Source organism: Odontesthes bonariensis, chromosome 10 (genome assembly GCF_027942865.1).
Source record: "Odontesthes bonariensis isolate fOdoBon6 chromosome 10, fOdoBon6.hap1, whole genome shotgun sequence".
Lineage (NCBI taxonomy): Eukaryota > Metazoa > Chordata > Actinopteri > Atheriniformes > Atherinopsidae > Odontesthes > Odontesthes bonariensis.
The window spans coordinates 19,760,171-19,777,899 of record NC_134515.1 but is presented as its reverse complement, the minus strand read 5'-3'; the positions used below and the strand labels follow the sequence as shown (position 1 = coordinate 19,777,899).

Sequence of the window (17,729 nt, the reverse complement as noted above, 5' to 3'; positions counted from 1 at the left end):
ACCTTCGATTTGCGTGACAGATCATTTCAGTCATTTGTTAGGTTGCCTTTGTTTGTTCAACTCGTCACTTTGTCCCGGTAGCTCAGGGGCGTTTATTGGAGCTGCCGCTCGTGCAGATTTCTGACACTATAGCCCCCTCTAGTGACAGAAAAGAGGAGGGCACCACAAATCCACTCACTGATTAATACATGAGCTGGAAACCAGCAATTATTTGTATTGGTGCAGATAGTCTGTCTGTTTTTTTGTTTGTTTGTTTTTTTTTTTGTTTTGTTTTTTTTTTTTTGGGGGGGGGGGGGGGTGATTTTAATGACATTAGTTAATTCAATAATGGTGATAATCATTTTTGTAGTCTCAATCTGTTTGGGGCTAAAACAGCTGATCATTAAAGCGATTGATTCATGAATTATTACCTGAACTTATACATTACGTTTATTGAACTTCAACAAGAGGAAAAGAATAATGCAAGTAACGCTTTATGAAAAACATTTTTTCTATAAGATATGACCTAAAACACAAATGTATTATCTTGCTATTACATCTTGACACGTATTCAGCTTTTTTTTCTCCAGCTCTAGCCACGTTACTTAAAGTAACCTCATTAAAAGTAAATGTTCTCAATGCCAAAAAAAAGGAAGCCCCCTCTGACTGGTAGGCTATACTCACATTCCATGTAACTGGAATACTGTGACTCGTGCATTAATGTAAAAACAGTATTCTGCTGCATTTCGTGGAGGAGTTCACTGTTTTTTTGTTTTATCAAACTGAGGCAAAATGATTGTGACATTATTTGTACGTCACTCATTAATTGTGTTGATCAAACGTATTGATTTGTTTGTGAAAACTTGTTATAGCCTATTGTAAGAAAAACCTTAGAGAGTTCTGTAAATGATCATCAAAATAGCTGGCAGTGTTCAGCTGCAGGGTAGTTTATCTAAAAACAAACCCCAATGTTTTATTTATTTATCTTTATTTTCATAGTTTTCAATCAATCACTGGTGTGTGAGTGTGTTTGTGTGTGTGTGTGTGTGTGTGTGTGTGTGTGTGTGTGTGTGTGTGTGTGTGTGTGTGTGTGTGTGTGAAGTAACTCAGTTTTTGCATTTATATCAATTACTTGAGTAAATTGACCAGGTTATATAATAACACTGGTTCTTATTTTTATTGTCGGAGGTGACCCGATGGACTGGCGACCAGTTTGTACTCCTCCTCGCCTGATGGTAGGTGGAATAGGCTCAAGCCCCTCCGCAGCCCTAAATTTGTTTGAGAGGTAATGTATTGAATGGTGGATGAATGAATGGATGAATGGAAAATTATTTGAAACACTCTACTAACACATTTTTGGCTTTATGTGGATAGACAGATACCACGAACTGCCACACAGGGGCGCTTTCGAAAACCTGTTATTACAGTGTCGTCGTGCTATGTTCAGAGGCATGTGGTACAGTTTGTTGCTGCTGATTCAATGTTACAAATATTCATATTTCTTAAGATCTCGTGACAATTTTCTTCAATGTCAGATGTACGCGGGTACATTTGGGAAAAAAAGTATCTGCATGCATTTATTCATTGTATTCCTGAATATTAAGAGAAGCTGTGTGTTTCCTCCTATCGGCAGCAGGTTGCTGGCGTGCAATCAGTTCGGTGCGCATTTACTTGACCGTCTGCACATGGGCTTTAAACTTGGCACTTGCTCGATGTTTGGCACGGTTTAATGTTTACCGTCAATTTGCAGCGCCGCGTGTCAGAGAGCAAGCAGTCACGGTGAGCCACGCCTATTGCCCATGTGCTCCATCCACCAATCCCTTCATCCCTCCCCGCAGCACACGCTCCGTATTTTGCATAAAATGTGTATCAGTAGGGCAGCGCTCTCTCCGGCACATGCAGAGCGCACATGTAGCGTGGCTTTACAGAGCACATCCCACGGTCGAATAAGCGCATCACACTCCCCTCAGCCCTAGATCCCCGCCAATGAGCCAATGAGAATGCAAAAAAGTGTGAAAGGAGGGGGGGTAGAGAAAGGACTCTGCGAAACACAGAGAGCGAGCCAAACCCCACACAAACAGACATAGCTCAAGTTGGGGCGAGGGAAAAGGCGGTCACATTTCCTCCTCACCTGCAAACGTGATTGATGTGGGTGTTTGTATCAGTGGGTGTGTATGTCATGCCTGCCACTCTCACGCTGGTCATAGATGTGCTGAGTCCACTTTCCTAGAATTATAGAGAATCGCTTAATCTTCGCTCGTGCGACAACAACCCTAACCGTGCGGTACAGTTTCCAGAGCTCAGAAGGCATCCAGGTATCTTTGAGGAGACCAGCCTGCAGTTCACCTCTCTCAAAGAGGAACTGATTCTCACACACTTATATCCTACAGTTTACTGGGGAAGAATAACTTTGATCGCACTGGACGCATTTTCATCACTGCTTCCATTTTTTGCGCTCTATGGAGCAGGTGTTGTGCGAATAACTCCATCCTGACTTTTTCGTCTGTCTTCAAGAGACTTTTGTTCGAGGCTGGTGACATTCGCCGACATCTGTCGTCGAGTTTTTTTGAAGTTATCAACACCAACAAGAGAGATGGATAACAGCCCCGGTGGTGGTAAGATTAACTTTGATATTATGCTTGGCTTCCAGCAGCTGTTTAGTTTTGGTGGCAATGACTGTGGCACAGGAATTGATAAGTGTGTCAGCCATTCATGATATTGGCAATAATCAAGAGGCTAAAGCAAGTGAAAACTTTCTGACTTTCATTTATAGTAAAATAGAATAAAATTTAAAAAAACAAACATTTTATTATCAGTATGAATACAAGTATAATTGAAAGGAACAGGAAAGTGTAATACCTGAAAATATTTGTTTCTTCTAATAATGTTGTATTTTATGCTTGATGTGTTCGTTCCTATATAAACGAATAAACGCAAGATTGAGATTGCATTTCTGAGTTTAAGTGTTGGGCAGGTTTTCCGCAGTTTGTGACTATATTCCGCCTGCATCATCTTGCTCTTTCGTCTTTCAATCACCATAGATTGTTTGTATGGTAAATAAAAAAACTATCCATTGTAAGATTTGCAGCAAAACCTTAAAGAAGTTACTGCGTTGTGTTCACATGTCAAAGCGTGGACTAAAGCGAACCGCTCATGGTTGTGTAGAGGTTGGCCACTTCCTGCCTCTCGCAGTGAAAACAAACTCAAGTGGATTTACAGTCGCCGGGTTGTCAGTGTTATCACAGTCTGTCAGAGGCAGCACTGTACCACGTCAGGGAGAAAAGAAGAACAGACTTTGGCGTAAACGGCGCGTGTTTGTAACATCAAGGCCATCGCTGAAGTGCCTGCACTATAAAAGTTGATAACAGCAGAACTTCCATCCGTTCAGAGGTATTAGGCAGCGTTTTTTTTTTTCTCGAGGTCAGCCACGCTCTCGGCCTCTCTATCAAAACTGACAGTAAATCATTTACAACAGCGACGGTCACGTTCCAGCACAGGTGAGGAGCTCTGTCAACAAGTTACTCCAGTCCGGGAGCAAAACTGAACCCTCTCACTAAGTGTGTGTTTCTACTGATAAGTGGACGAGTGCTTGTCCAACAAGCAGGAAATAAAGTCATTACTTATTGTACATAGCTGTAGCGTTATAAAGCCAGTGACCACGTTAGACTCCGCGCTATTTTTTATTTTTTTTTTAATGAATATTCGGTGTTTGTAGCCTATATAAGTGCAAGCAACTTTAGAGTTTTTCAAGTTGTTATTTATTTATTTTTTTCTATCCAATTGGTATGTTTTACTTGGTCCAGGGCTGTTTAAAACTCATAGGGACAAAAGGCATTTTAAAACACTGAAAAATATAGCCTATATATTTTTTAAGGTTTATTTTAATGTTATATTTTTTTAGGTTACAGTCTTGAACTTTAGAATCTTAATAGTGTGATGGGGATACACATGATATAGGCCTATCTTAATTTCGTTTATGAATGAGTTATTTAAACAAAGCTCATCGTGACAGTATATCCAATGTTACAATTAATTTATATGATCCACTCTGTATCCGGTATACGTAGCTATAGGCCTATATTCTGGCCAACTGAAGAAAACATCAAAGTGTATCACTCATACAGTGTCATTGACCCAAAAAAGTAAGGGATATGGGTTGCATTCTGTCACGTGGGCAGTGTTTCACCCTTGTCCCAGGCTGACAGTGGGGATGTGTTGCTGGTGGTGCACAGTCATACCACCCCGCCGAATAACACACTGCTCTATTAAATTTGGCTCTTTAATTATAAGCCGCTGGCGCACTGCAGAAGCACATGGTTTCTGGCTGGAGCACAACTTCATGACATCCAAATGAAAGCTTGACTCAAGCCTCCTCACGTGGCTTCCCTCGCAGAGCCGCGTGCGACGCGTGAGATTTTCGGGCCCTCCTCCCGCCGCTTCATTGCTCTCACGGACGCTTCCGTGTTGATGCCGCCTGCGGCGATGGTGAGGAAGAGTTTGGTCAGTGGGTCAGCGATTCCATGCATCACCTTTTTTTTCCACCCTCTCTGGTCACGTTTCCCCGCCTCATGCAATGTGTGCTTATTGAAAGCTTCTCCCCACCTCTTTTTTTTTTTCTTGTCTTCATTCGAATCATGGACATCGCAATGTGGTAGCCTATGACTCAATTTTGAAACTGCAACATCTGTCCCCATCAGGTCAGAGCACACATCCGCTTAGGTTGCGTTTCAGTGGGAACGTGACACTTGTACATCTTCCTGCCATCAGCTGCGTTCTCCGAACTATGCTGAAACCGGCAGCAGATCAAAAGCATTGAGATCTGTTACTGGTCGAGGCTGGTAACACTGAAACTGGCCACGATTGAGTAAGCGTTAAACTTAGCTCCAGTCGACACAACCTGTCCTGATATTTATGAAACATAGCCCACAGCTATCCCCTGTTATATGAAAGCCCTGGTGGTAATTGCATGAGCCCGAGCAGTTGTGTGATATAAAGTGATACTCGAGGCACATAGACACACTTCTCTCAAGTTCTTGTGATATTGACCTACTTACACAAGCCTGCGGTAATGAAGTCTACCGCAAACGCCCAAGTGTTCTGGATATGTTCAGTAGCACACACTAACTTTTTTTTTTTGGTCAAACTGTATGACTTTGTTTTACAGCATACAACACACCTACAACAATGCTAGTATGAAACTAACAGCAATTATATTTGTGCACTTTCTATACAAGCAACCCCTATAAAGTGAAAATGAGAGATAAAGGACAAACAGAGATAAACAGTGAAGGGAGAGCCTGACTGCGGAGTGCTCACTGCTCACGTTTCTCTGCCTGCCTCCAGTCCCAGGCAGATTAGTGCTTACACGAGTAGGCTAAACTCATGATGGGCAGAGACGACTGATTGACTTCTCAATCAAAGCTGCCTGTGGTGACCTAGATTGTCACCGTCTTGTTGTACCTACTGTGACTAGGCGCATGGCAACCCTCTTTGGCTGCATGGGAAACCCCAGAGAACATGCAAGTATATGTATAACCCATCGTAGAATTTTGATTGATATCACAGGCTACCGGTGAAATGTGTAATTAATGAGTCAGTAAGGCAGTGTTGCCCACTGCTTGGCCTAGTAATTCGAGGCTCTAAATGAAAAGCACTTTGCAGCCTATGTGGATACTTCCTGCAGCGTGTTAAAGGGATTATCTACTGACTGTGTTGATAGCACGTTGGCTAATGTTGGTCATTCATAAACACTGGGCTGCTGAACATGTGAGTCTTCAGGTGGACATGCAATGTGTTTGGGTGGAGTAGGAGGTTGGGCAATGACTGGGTGTAAGCTCGGGGAGAGGTGAGGCGTAGGCCTGCGTCTGCTGGGTCTGTCTATGACTCTGGCATGAGTCAACAAATCCACCAACACGTGCTGATGGAGGGATTATCAAAACATTTGAGCCAAACAAGCAACATTTACAGGAGAGAGATAGGTTTGCCATATCGCTAGATTTATAAGAGGCTAAATAAAGTTTTAGACTGAAAACTGTATTTGTTTACTATATTGTTTAAAACACTTGAGTGGATTTCCAAAGGACCTGCAGCGTTCTGGCCGATACAATGAAATATTTTTCTTTGCAAAAAACGTGACTCATATTCTTCAACTGTTGGACTGGTGCACTGACTGCAGAGGTCTGCCGAGGATTAGTGCCACCTCACGCCCCGGGAGCTTCCCAGGCAGCTTATGTTTATAAATACACATCTGACTTCACGTCGTTGTATTTTTCTACACGAGACTGCGGATTTGGTTCGGGCAGTAACCGTGTCAGGAGTCCATGCATGTGAGGCAGCGGTCAGGTGTCTTGCTGTTAGCTCGCGCTGGGCACGGTGCCAGGGGAGCGAGGCTATTATTGGAGCGGAGGAGGCAGCAGACCCCGCAGACACGTGAGGTCGTGTCTCAGCTCATCCACAACGCCTGACTAAGTGCGCGCACAGGGAGAGAGAGAGCGGATGAGAAGGATGCTCAAACGTGTGAATAAAAACATATACCACACATTTAGACAGGGTCTGAATGATGAGTTAGCATGACATGGGAACTACTCACAATAGTAGCAATTTCGTCGCATCCAGATAAAAGTCTGTGTTTCGTTGCCGTGCGGCCAGCGGTACTTTTAGCGCGGTCTTTATCCGCACTTTTACTCCCGTTGCACCCAAGATGAGGCAACGATGCTGCAAGGACTCAGAGCTGTTCTTTTCTCGCCAATGGTTGTGCAACATTACATCACATCACATCTAACTGGAGCCGCTGAACGGTTTCCAGGGAGATATGGATCCAAATCTGTAATAACAGAATGTGATTAATTTACTTCTGCCACTTTATATTGTGCTGCAGGTGTAGCATATGGATATAATGTCACGTCACACGGACAGCTGAATATTTTCTACACTTTAGTTTCAGGTCAAGTCTAACTACCTGACCAACTCTGAGATCTAATGTCCTCCATTCTTTCCCTACAGGAGGAGTCATCCTGTATGCAGGATCCTCTGGCAGTTCCAGCCCAAGCCCTGGCAGCCCCTCCAGTGGTTACCAGAGTCAGTCACCTTGCTCCCACTCCCAGCCCTCATCTCCAGAGGAGGTTACCTTTACAGAGATTGGGGCACTAAAACAGGGCAGAGCAGCTGGGCGCAACACTCCATCCTCCAAACTAGTGTTCCAGTTTCCAGAGGTCTATGGCAGCCCCTCAGCAGCAGCTACTCCACAGAATTCCTATGCACACCCCATCACAGCAAAGAGGCCCTGCGGCTTTGCAGGAACTTTCACAAGTTAGTATTTCCTCACTCTTGAAATGTATATACTTAATCCTTCATCTAAGTTTTTCTTGCTCATCTAACCTCTGTTTCCTTTTCCATAGAGACAGGTGGGATGGTCCTGCTTTGTAAGGTCTGCGGCGACATTGCATCGGGTTTCCATTATGGAGTACATGCATGTGAGGGCTGCAAGGTAAGCCACTTATCAAGCAGTCCGGTGAAATCTTTTGACATTGTATTGATTTTGGTGCACCAATTTCATCTGACGTTTACATGTCTGTGTGTGTGTCCATCAGGGTTTTTTCCGCCGCAGCATCCAGCAGAACATCAACTACAAGATGTGTGTGAAGAATGAGAACTGTCTGATCATGCGCATGAACCGCAACCGATGCCAGCACTGCCGCTTCAAGAAATGCCTCTCTGTTGGCATGTCAAGAGATGGTGAGACATCCTGACATATTTCTTAATGAGAGATACCATCATGCAGCTCTGCCCCACAGTGTTCTGATCAGTCAAAAGCAGCAGCTTTTTTTTTTAGGTCATCATGCCAGTAGCTCAGTCACTCTGCACCTGTGTTGCCCTCCTACTTTGTCTCTGCACTGCCACAAATAACCATCTCTCTTTGCATCAGTCTCTCAAGTTTCTCAGTGTCTTTCTGCTGCCCTTTGCAGCATCCTCCCACAACACTGTTACCTTTATGCTTTTGTTCAGCACAGCCCATCCCCCTTTATGTACCCAGCATGTTCCCCCAGCTCTCTTACATCTCCCCCTCAGACAGTGATTTATGAGTAAAGGAGCCTTGAAGTCCCTTAAGCTATCTATCATTTGGAAAACTGCAGCAAACACAGGAATTATTTCGGGAAATTGGAACAGGGTCAACTTGATTGCCTTGTGTATGCACAAAGAACATCTTACTGCAGTTGTTAAGGGACAGGGCAACAATTAAGCAAGGGATGCAGAAACATTGTTGTGACAGACTTAATCAGGCATGACACCCCAATCACCTGGTTTTAGTACTGAAAGCTGAGACTTGATTGATCACCTATCATTTCACATAAAGAAACAGTTTGGCTGACCTAGAAAAACAAAACAGAATTGGCCCTTATAGTGTACTCATACATCATGACCTACTTGGTGTAGTTTGCGTGCTTTCTCCTTCTCAGTATGGTTTCTGCTTATCTCCACCCTCCAGCACTCTGCATTTCCTAATCTAGTAAAGAGGTTAGTGTTATTTCTGCGTGTGCTTGACACTTCTGGTGCACAGAGAAAATAGGGTGGCAAAATGCAGCTCAGTCAGAAAACAGTCAGGCCGACCCTCGGAGGGGAGATTTTCGAGAGTGTGAAGGACCACGACCTAGAAACCCCTTTTTTTGCTCTGTTTCAACCATGACGAAAACAGGAAAACCGCATTCAACTGCCTGCAGACCACAATAAACAGTTCACCCTGATTTTACACCATGCAGCTGTGTTACTTGGGCTTTGCAATATAGGCAAATGGCAAGTTGGCATACTTTTCTTCCCCTAACCAAAGCATCATTTTTTAGAACAACAGCTCATTTGTCTGCATTTGCCTTTCTTTTATCATACTTTTTACAGCACCATGTTCCTTTGACCCAACGCATTATTTATGTAAATTTCTTGACTTTAACACATGGGAATACCAGTGCATTGCTTTACAGGTGTTATTGCGGCAATTCATATTAACTGCCAAAAATCAGGTGTGCTTTACTTGCAAAAAACTTTGAACTTACTTTGAAGCTGCACCAGTTTAACTTTTTTTCTTTTTGCTTTACCTAACTCCACCTTGTGGGTACATACACACACAAAATACTATTTCCATCACTTTACACTGACACACATTCACTTCCGACAGATATAACCTAACTCTCCCCTTAACCACAGCTTGCTTTATCAGAACTTTTGTCCTAATTTTAAACTGAATCTTCACCTTAAGATCTAATGATTTGCACAATAAGGACTTCTTGTCCTTAAAAAGGAGGCTGGTTCCCACAATACAAACAGTCCCCATGCAAGCTCAGTATAAGCAGATACAAACTCTTACTATCCTTTTTTACTGTCTTTCACGTCAGCCCTTTCATGTTCACATCAGTGTCTCCTCCACTCATTTAAGCATCTCAAGCCCACCTTTCTCATCCTTCTCCCTCTCACAATCTCAGTGCCAGTGACATCACGCTCACGTTGCTCCACTGCCCTACTTACAAATGGAAGGAGAGAGCACAAGAGGAGCACTAGAGGAAGGAAGCAGAGATGGATAGAGGGGAGGATGAGGCAGATGGCACTAGGGGGTATATAAATAGCCTCTCCAGCTGATGGGTACTGAGAGTAGGGGGATGGGGAGAGGTGAGAAAATAATGGGTTTCATCTCCAACCTTGAATGTATCTCCTTGAAATCCTTCAATGCAGTTTTTTGTGGTTTGGATATTTGCACTTGTATAAGGAGGTATTAAGTGTAACACCTTACTGTAGCAGTCTTGTGTTTCCTGAATAGCACCGCTCTGGACGTGGAATGCACCTGCCTCTTGTCACTGAGGTTCCTGCGTTTTTATACTTGTGTGTTGCGTCTTATTAATTTGTTCATCGAAGGAAAAGAAAAGTCTTTTCAAGAACTACCACGTAAATTGGGTTTCTAAAAAAAGATAGATAACAAGATGATGAATAAAAACCAAAGCACAGAACATATCCAGTGTTACTGTCCATGTTGTCACAATGACTGGAAGCTGATGTTTCCTCACTGCTTGTGTCTTCTCCAGCTGTGCGTTTTGGCCGCATCCCTAAGAGAGAGAAGCAGCGTCTTATGGATGAGATGCAGAGCTACATGAACAGCCTAAATGAGTCCGCCGCCATGGACATGGACTCTTCAATGAGGGACAGTCCCATCAACACAGATGATTGCCACTCAAAAGAGGAAATCGGGGCCATTTCCAGAGCCTATCACAACATTTTCAGCAGCAACAGCAGCAACAATGACAGATCATCCACCAGGGCCAACATTACCTCTAACAACAACACATGTCCCTTTTCTACGGATGGCAGTTTTCCTCAAGTTTCATCTCAAGCCACCCCTGCCCAGAGTTATCAGTCTTGTCCTGTTGCCCCTGCAACTGCATGCCCTGTTGCCTCTAATGACAACCAACCTGCATTTCATAATGTGGACAACAATCGCTATTCCTATATGGTATCAACAAATCAGAATCATAACCAGTCAAATGTTACACCTCAAAGGAGCAGCTCTGCCAATCATAACAGTTTTCACAATGGAGAAAGTGCCCATAATCAGCCCTCCTGCCCATGGAAATTACCTCCAGGAGCAAAAGTCCTGGTAAGTACAAGTAGCCAACAGAATCGAATTAAGACCTCTGTATGTTATCTTATTTGACCATAAATTAATGAGTCTGCTGATGTTTTGGTTTTCTTTTAGGCCTGTCCTCTCAATGCATGCCCTGTATCAGGGGCAGAGCGGTCAAGTCAGGACATTTGGGAGTCCTTCTCTCAGTGTTTCACCCCTGCTGTCAAGGAGGTGGTAGAGTTTGCCAAAGGGATTCCTGGATTTCAAGAGCTTAGCCAGCAGGACCAGGTTGTGCTGCTAAAATCCGGCACCTTCCAGGTAACACTCATCTCAAATTCTTACTTTCTTTACCATAAATGCTAAATATGTGTCCCATTCTTTATGTATCCAAGTGTGGCTGTCTTAAATTGATCTTTTTGTTCTTCTGTTTTTTCCCATTTCTCATGTGTTCAGGTTCTCATGGTAAGGTTTTGCACCTTGTTCAATGCTGAGCAGCGAACCGTAACCTTCTTGAATGGCCAAACCTACCCCCTGTCTACCTTGAAAGCTTTGGGCATGAGCTCTCTGCTGGATGCAATGTTTGAATTCAGTGAGAAGTTGGGCTCCCTTGGGTTAGAGCCTGATGAGATGGCCCTCTTCATGGCTGTGGTGCTGGTGTCTGCAGGTGAGAGAGTGATAGATACGAATGCCGCAGAGCATTGAGAATTTGATTAGGAGCCAGTAACATACCAACTGTGTCAGCCACTCACGATAACCTCCTCCATGCTCCTCAGATCGTTCAGGCATCTCAGACATGCAGGCTGTGGAGCGACTACAGGAGGGTCTCATCTGCGCCCTTCGGTCCCTGATCACTTGCCGTCGCCCAGACAACACCAACCTCTTTCCCAAGCTCCTCCTGCGGCTGCCAGACCTGCGGACCCTCAACAATATGCACTCTGACAAACTGTTGGCCTTTCGTATTGACCCTTAACCAGGGCGGCCATTACCATTTTTGACAGATCATTTATTCATTTGCTCATTATATCCAGTGTAATTAATTATATAAGCCAGTTCACTTCTGTGTATTCCTTCAGTCGTACAATATCGACGGGCCATCACTAAGCAGCATCTGAAGAAAGGATATTGTAGATCGAAACAGTTATTACTTAGGGACCACTGGTGATGATTTACTGTGCATCAGTTTTTATATAAGAGAAAGGGAACCTGTATATAATATATAGTGAAACCTGAAATATTAAGGTAGTTGTGTTATCGCTGTTTCACCAACATACCATCTGCATTATTTGGAACGAGACCACAACTTCATGTGTCACTTGTACACAATAGAAAGTATTCTGTCACTTGCTATTTTTTTTTACTAATTGTCCAGAAAATGTTTGAAATACTTGAGTTTAAATATGCCAACTACATTAGTCAGCGGCATTTTATATTATTATTATTTCACAAAAACATTTTGTTTGTGTCAATGTATTGAATCACATCTGGACACTCCATGCAAATTGGACTTTGAAGTTCCTTTGTCTGCTGTAAATATTATTTTACCCAAATGTCTACGTATTTTTTGCTGAAGAGATTCAAAGGATCGGAAATGCTGTAGGAGTAGGGAGTAAAGAAGAATGTATTGATCTTCCTGAACTAACTGGGGGCTTAAGAATTTGTTGGAGGGATTCTCAGATGCTTAAACACAATTTTCTGGTATTAGACGATGTTACCAACCAGCACAAACCCTGAAATCACCAGCGCTCACTCCACATGCACCCTTCCTCTGCCCCCAATGTTTGTCATACAAACACAAGAGATATTTTTGGATGGGAGATCTAAATTGATTGGTTCTCTCACTGTTAGCTTGTTTGATTAAGGCTAATTGAGAACATCTTGTACATTTTGTAAATTTCTGTCTTCCTAAATAGTATCATAACAATGATATAAAGTTCGAATTATGCATTATTCCGCTTCTGTGTCCTTATTTCTGTCTATTCAAGCAAAATGCAGGGAGGAAGATGTTATAAATAGTTAGCATGGTATGGCTCTCAAAATTTAGAAACACAACTGAAAGTGTCCATTTGCACATCTGAGTAAAGTTAGATAATGCACTTTATCAACATGCAGGTTTTTACTTTGAACTATTTGACTGTGCATGTCATGGCTCAAGAAATCCACCAACCTGAGTTGGACAGAATCCACCAAGTTGATCATTATTAGTGTGCATTTTCTGCAAATAATAAAGCATGTATGTCATTGGAAAACATGAAAAAAAAAAAAGCACAACATCTGTCAAGAGCTACAACTTAAAATAACTAATGATTTGTGAACAGATAAATAATGGAAGAAGTATTCAGTGGCTTTACTTGAGTAAAAAGAGTAATTCAACATGTGGGTGTAATTAGAAAACTGGAAAACGCAGGAAGATTTTAAAAATGTGACTCATATACTACTTTAGATTAAACAGTTTCATTATTGTTACTTATGATATAAAGATAATATATCATATTTTCTCTTGTTGTGTTTGATAGAGACAGAGCCAAAAATCCAAATCAGACTCCAACTGATAGATATTTCCCTTACAAATTATTTTCAAAAATGTAGCAATTGTTTGGTTGTGTAAAAATACGAAGTTTAACGTTTCAAACTGACACAGTTTAAAGCCAAGTTTGATCCAACCAAAGGCCCAAACTATGTATTTAAAAAGTTTGACCTGAATTTTTATTCAAGTATTTTTCACATGATAAATCGCATGGAATCGTGAAAATATTTTCATTGAATTAAATTTCAAATCAAGCAACTTTTTTTCCCCCCAATTAACCAAGTGTTTCAGCTCTACATCGGTCTGTGAAGGCTGGTGAACCCAGGAAATGTTTCTATATTTTTTGATAATATCATGTTAATTTTCCAATTCTAACATTGTAACATGATAACTCATCAGATTTTCAAGTGTTACTGATGGATAAACAGAACTTAATTAAACAAAGTAGGCAAAATATTCCACTTGGTCATTTATTGATGAAAATGATCCAATATCTAATACTTATTTATGGAGACTGTATTTAACATTTAGGGTTGGAGGAGAAACAAGAGTAAAATTAAACATTCAATTAGAAGTTAGTCAGTTATGGGCAAAATCCTAGTTTTATTTAAAGAACTGTGTTAAACGTCAATCTGATCCTCAAAACTGGTTTTGAAACTGATTGAAATCCATCTCTAAACTACTGTTACTCTCTTCAGGAGTAATCAGTCAATAAAGACTGCCAAAGACCAAGGTGTGTGTCAGTCTGCAAAGCCACAAAGATATTGTAAACTCAACAAAAATAACTAACGCCCTTTCTTAGACTGACTGATATTAATGTTCACAAGTCTTAAGAACAATGGATTGCATGGCAGAGTTGCAAAGGGACAGGTCTTCAAAAAGAGCACTGCTACCTGATTGCAGTTTGCTACGGATCCTGTGGAAAAACTGTACCTGTAATGTGGACTCTCAACACCAAAAAAGGCTTTTTTTAAGGCTATGGTTTAAATGAGAAAATCCTGAAATGGAAGAAAAAATGAATTCTCAGTTATATCCAATTCTTAAAGTAAATGCCAGAGGGTTTGACCCACCAAAGAATGGTTAAAGAAGATTAATGTCAATATTTTTGGAATAGCAAAGTCTGGCTCCTGACTTTGTCACTTTGAAAGACTTTAATGGTTAACAGTTCTGTCTCAAGAAAAGGGCTAAAACTCCTCTAAAGTGATGTATAGGACGAGTCATCACTTACTGGAAACAGTGGTTTGCAGTGATTGGTGCACAAGGTTAATGCAGAAAAATCTGCTTTTAGTATTCTGTAGGCTGTAAATGATTTAATTGATAGCTGCTGATTCTATTGATAATCTACAGGTCTGAATGGGCTGCTGACTTTTGCTATGTCGACAAGTATGTAATGTGGTGTCAGTTTATGTAAGCCCATCTTTATTTACTTTTAGGACTTATATGAAAATATTGCGGGTGTTCTAGGCTATATTTATGCAGACATTTTAGACAATTCTAGAGGGATTGTAGTATAACTTGATAATAGGTGTTACCACAGATTCTAGATAGGCTGTGGTGTTACTGAGTTATTCAATCTAAAATGTGCGAGAAATTAAATACAGAGTATCTACCCCAATTTATACCAACGTGCTTTTACTCCAATGGCGAATGAATAAACTGAACCGTTGCCTTCTCCTCTTCAAAAAATAAAACTAATGCAGGGATGCCACCTTCTGGTGAAATAGAAAAAAAAAACGGATACCGGAAGTGAATGCTGTGTTTGCAAGAGTGCACTTGCTAATACCTTCTACTATCACTTTGTTGTTTAAACCTATCACTTTCTACGTCGTATATTTAATATGGGACAGTTGTCAAACGATACGGTAAGATATATTATGTATTGTGATACAGCTGTAAAAACAAATGGGAGGAAAGTGGCGGAAATTAAACCGACTTATATCTTTGCAGAAAGTTAGCTTGCCGGCTAACGTTAGCTATGAACAAGTCGCTGTGTAAAATAACTATTTTCTTCAGGGAACTTAAACGTGGATATTCTGTGTTTCACTCATTCACTTTTACAACTCTATTCTGACATAACTAGCTAGAGCGCTTGTTGTTGAGCAATGACAACAAATGTGTATTTACATAATTAGTGAAATTAAATAATAAGCCAAGTATTTCCCCACACGTTATTAGTTGTAACGCACTTGTCTATCTTGTCTTTCCATAGGTGCTGAGAAACAGAATGAAAAGAGTTGGAAATACCTCAACACCTCAGCTTTGATCTTAAGTGGGTGCAGTGTGTACCAGCATGTTGGTAACATCATACCTCGCCATTATTTTCCTGCTTGCCCTTTGTGTTGGCCTGGAGTTCACAGCACGCCGCCTAACTCCACCTCAGTCCGCTCCTACTGCTGTGGCCAACCCAGCTTTCCGACGCTTCCAGACTATATTTCTCAGAGCATATCTTTTGGCTTTGTGGGCAGACTGGCTCCAGGGTCCGTACCTCTACAAACTGTACCTCCACTACAGCTTCCTGGAATCCCAAATAGCGATTTTATATGTATGTGGCCTGGCCTCTTGTGTTCTGTTTGCTCCGTTTTCAGGCTGGCTCCCTCAGGTCCTGGGCCGCAGATGGACGTGTCTTCTTTTCTGCTTGTCCTACTCAGCTTGTTGTCTCACTAAGCTTTCCAGAGACTACTTTGTTTTGATTGTGGGCCGTATTCTGGGGGGTCTGTCTACATCCCTGCTCGCCACCACATTTGAATCCTGGTACGTGCAGAGACATGTAGACGTCCACGATTTTCCCAAGGAGTGGATCCCCAGCACCTTCACCAAAGCTGCCACCTGGAACCATGCCCTTGCTGTGGGAGCAGGGCTGATGGCTAACTTGCTAGCTGAGTGGCTCCACCTTGGACCAGTTGCTCCTTTTCTTCTGGCTGTCCCATGCCTGGGCTGCTGTGGCTGGGTGGTGCTAACAGACTGGGGAAAGGAGGAGGCTGAAGGAGGTCCAGAAGGAGACAAACAGACTCTGCTCCTTGGTACTCCAAATGGAGGTGTGGCTCGTTTGTCTGCTAAAGGCCGGTTCTCACGGAGCTGCCATGAGGGACTGCGCTGTCTGCTCACAGACAGGAGAGTCCTCCTCTTGGGTGGAGTCCAGGCTCTATTTGAAAGTGTCCTCTACATTTTTGTTTTCCTGTGGACCCCAGTCCTAGACCCTCATGGGCCTCCTTTAGGAATAGTGTTCTCCTGCCTGATGGCTGCCAGTATGGTTGGCTCCTTGCTGTATCGCTTAGCAACCTCCACTCGCTATCGTCTACAGCCTGGACATTTGCTCTGCCTCGCTGTACTCATGGCCTTTTTTTCTTTCTTCATGCTAACCTTTTCCACTGCACCAGGACAACCTAGGCCTCACGAATCCTTTCTGGCCTTTCTGCTGCTGGAACTGGCTTGTGGTCTGTACTTCCCTGCAGTCAGCTTTCTGCAGGGCAGGGTGATCCCAGAGGAAAAGCGAGCTGGTGTACTGGCATGGTTCCGGGTGCCTCTGCACCTGCTGGCCTGCCTTGGACTGCTGGCACTCCATGGGGAGGTATCAGGAACTGGTGGTGGGGAGAGTGGCAGCGGCAGCAGACACATGTTTGGAGGTTGTGCCGTCATGATGCTGGCAGCCCTGATGGCCGTCGTTAGTCTTTTCACCCTGGGCAGAAATGACACAGACCTGAAGCTGGAAGGAAGCAGAGGGGAAGGGGAAATGTAGTTCGGACTTGATACAAACACCAGTTTGTGATTGTCTAATTTAATGTGCCATTTTTGCCTGGCTGAAGTTACAAAACTTGTGTTTGACTGGAGTAAACTGCCAAATGAAGAAAATCCTCATCCACTGGTGGGGGGGTAGAATGAAATGATTTTAATTTTTTTCTGTATATGGTTTGCTGCTTCTTGGTTTTTATATGTGGGAGACTTTTATCAGTCTTGACAGTCTAAGGATATGTCTACTTTCATTAGGCAAATAAACAAATTTGTCCGGCTCCTTGAAACATTCCATTAATCATTCCTTATTTCCTAAAACTGCAACAATATATCCACCTTTCCTGACATCACATGATGGAAGCATATCAAGAATCTCTTTAAGAATCAGAAATGCATATGCTTTTTCTTTTGGGGGAGGGGGCAAATGTGTAAAAATTGACTTGAAATGATTTGAGGTTCACTGAGAAATGACTGAATATCCGAGCAAGTAAGTTCAAGGCCAGCATGTAGCCCGGTATCTTGCAGTAAGTCTCTCACAGTTCTTTTGCTAGGACTTGGTGTATTTTTATAGAAAACGGTGTGCTACCGTTGCTCAGACTTTTTTCCAATGCTTTTTCTGTATCGTCTAGCAGGTATTTTGTTTATTTTTTCACGGCATTTCTCTCTCCTTTACACTTTTAAATAAAAGTGCACCTGTTGTCTGTGACAAATTTATTTGTTTTGTTTTATTTTACCAGTACTTTTGGTTTGTGAATTGTGGATGCTTTATGTGGATTTTTGTCATGTCAGACGAGTACTTTTTGAAAATGATTCATGAAATGCTGCTCATGCAGAATGTAGTTGCTCCTGTTTAATTTAATTCAAGATTATGCTCACCTTTACATAGTCTACCATGTG

At 42.3% G+C, this 17,729-nt stretch overlaps 2 protein-coding genes across 2 annotated transcripts; both read left to right on the top strand.

Annotated features, from left to right (window-relative positions):
- The first annotated feature begins 2,039 nt into the window (after positions 1-2,039).
- nr1d4a (nuclear receptor subfamily 1, group D, member 4a) lies at positions 2,040-12,526 on the top strand. The gene is made up of 8 exons (XM_075476782.1): positions 2,040-2,594; positions 6,982-7,287; positions 7,377-7,465; positions 7,569-7,713; positions 10,044-10,612; positions 10,712-10,897; positions 11,033-11,243; positions 11,353-12,526. The coding sequence occupies exons 1-8, from the start codon at positions 2,573-2,575 to the stop codon at positions 11,547-11,549; spliced, it is 1,725 nt and encodes a 574-aa protein (XP_075332897.1). The 5' UTR covers positions 2,040-2,572; the 3' UTR covers positions 11,550-12,526.
- A 2,318-nt stretch (positions 12,527-14,844) lies between these two features.
- mfsd5 (major facilitator superfamily domain containing 5) lies at positions 14,845-17,546 on the top strand. Its single transcript, XM_075475667.1, has 2 exons — positions 14,845-14,965; positions 15,313-17,546. Exon 2 carries the CDS (start codon positions 15,394-15,396, stop codon positions 16,837-16,839), a length of 1,446 nt encoding a protein of 481 aa, XP_075331782.1. The 5' UTR covers positions 14,845-14,965; positions 15,313-15,393; the 3' UTR covers positions 16,840-17,546.
- The last annotated feature ends 183 nt before the right edge of the window (positions 17,547-17,729 follow it).

Coding starts and splice junctions, on each gene's coding strand:
- nr1d4a (XM_075476782.1), top strand. CDS start 2,573: ATGGATAACAGCCCCGGTGGTG. Junction 10,613..10,711: donor CTCCAGGAGCAAAAGTCCTG/GTAAGTACAAGT, acceptor GTTTTCTTTTAG/GCCTGTCCTCTCAATGCATG. Junction 11,244..11,352: donor TGTGGTGCTGGTGTCTGCAG/GTGAGAGAGTGA, acceptor CATGCTCCTCAG/ATCGTTCAGGCATCTCAGAC.
- mfsd5 (XM_075475667.1), top strand. CDS start 15,394: ATGTTGGTAACATCATACCTCGCCATTATTTTCCTGCTTGCCCTTTGT.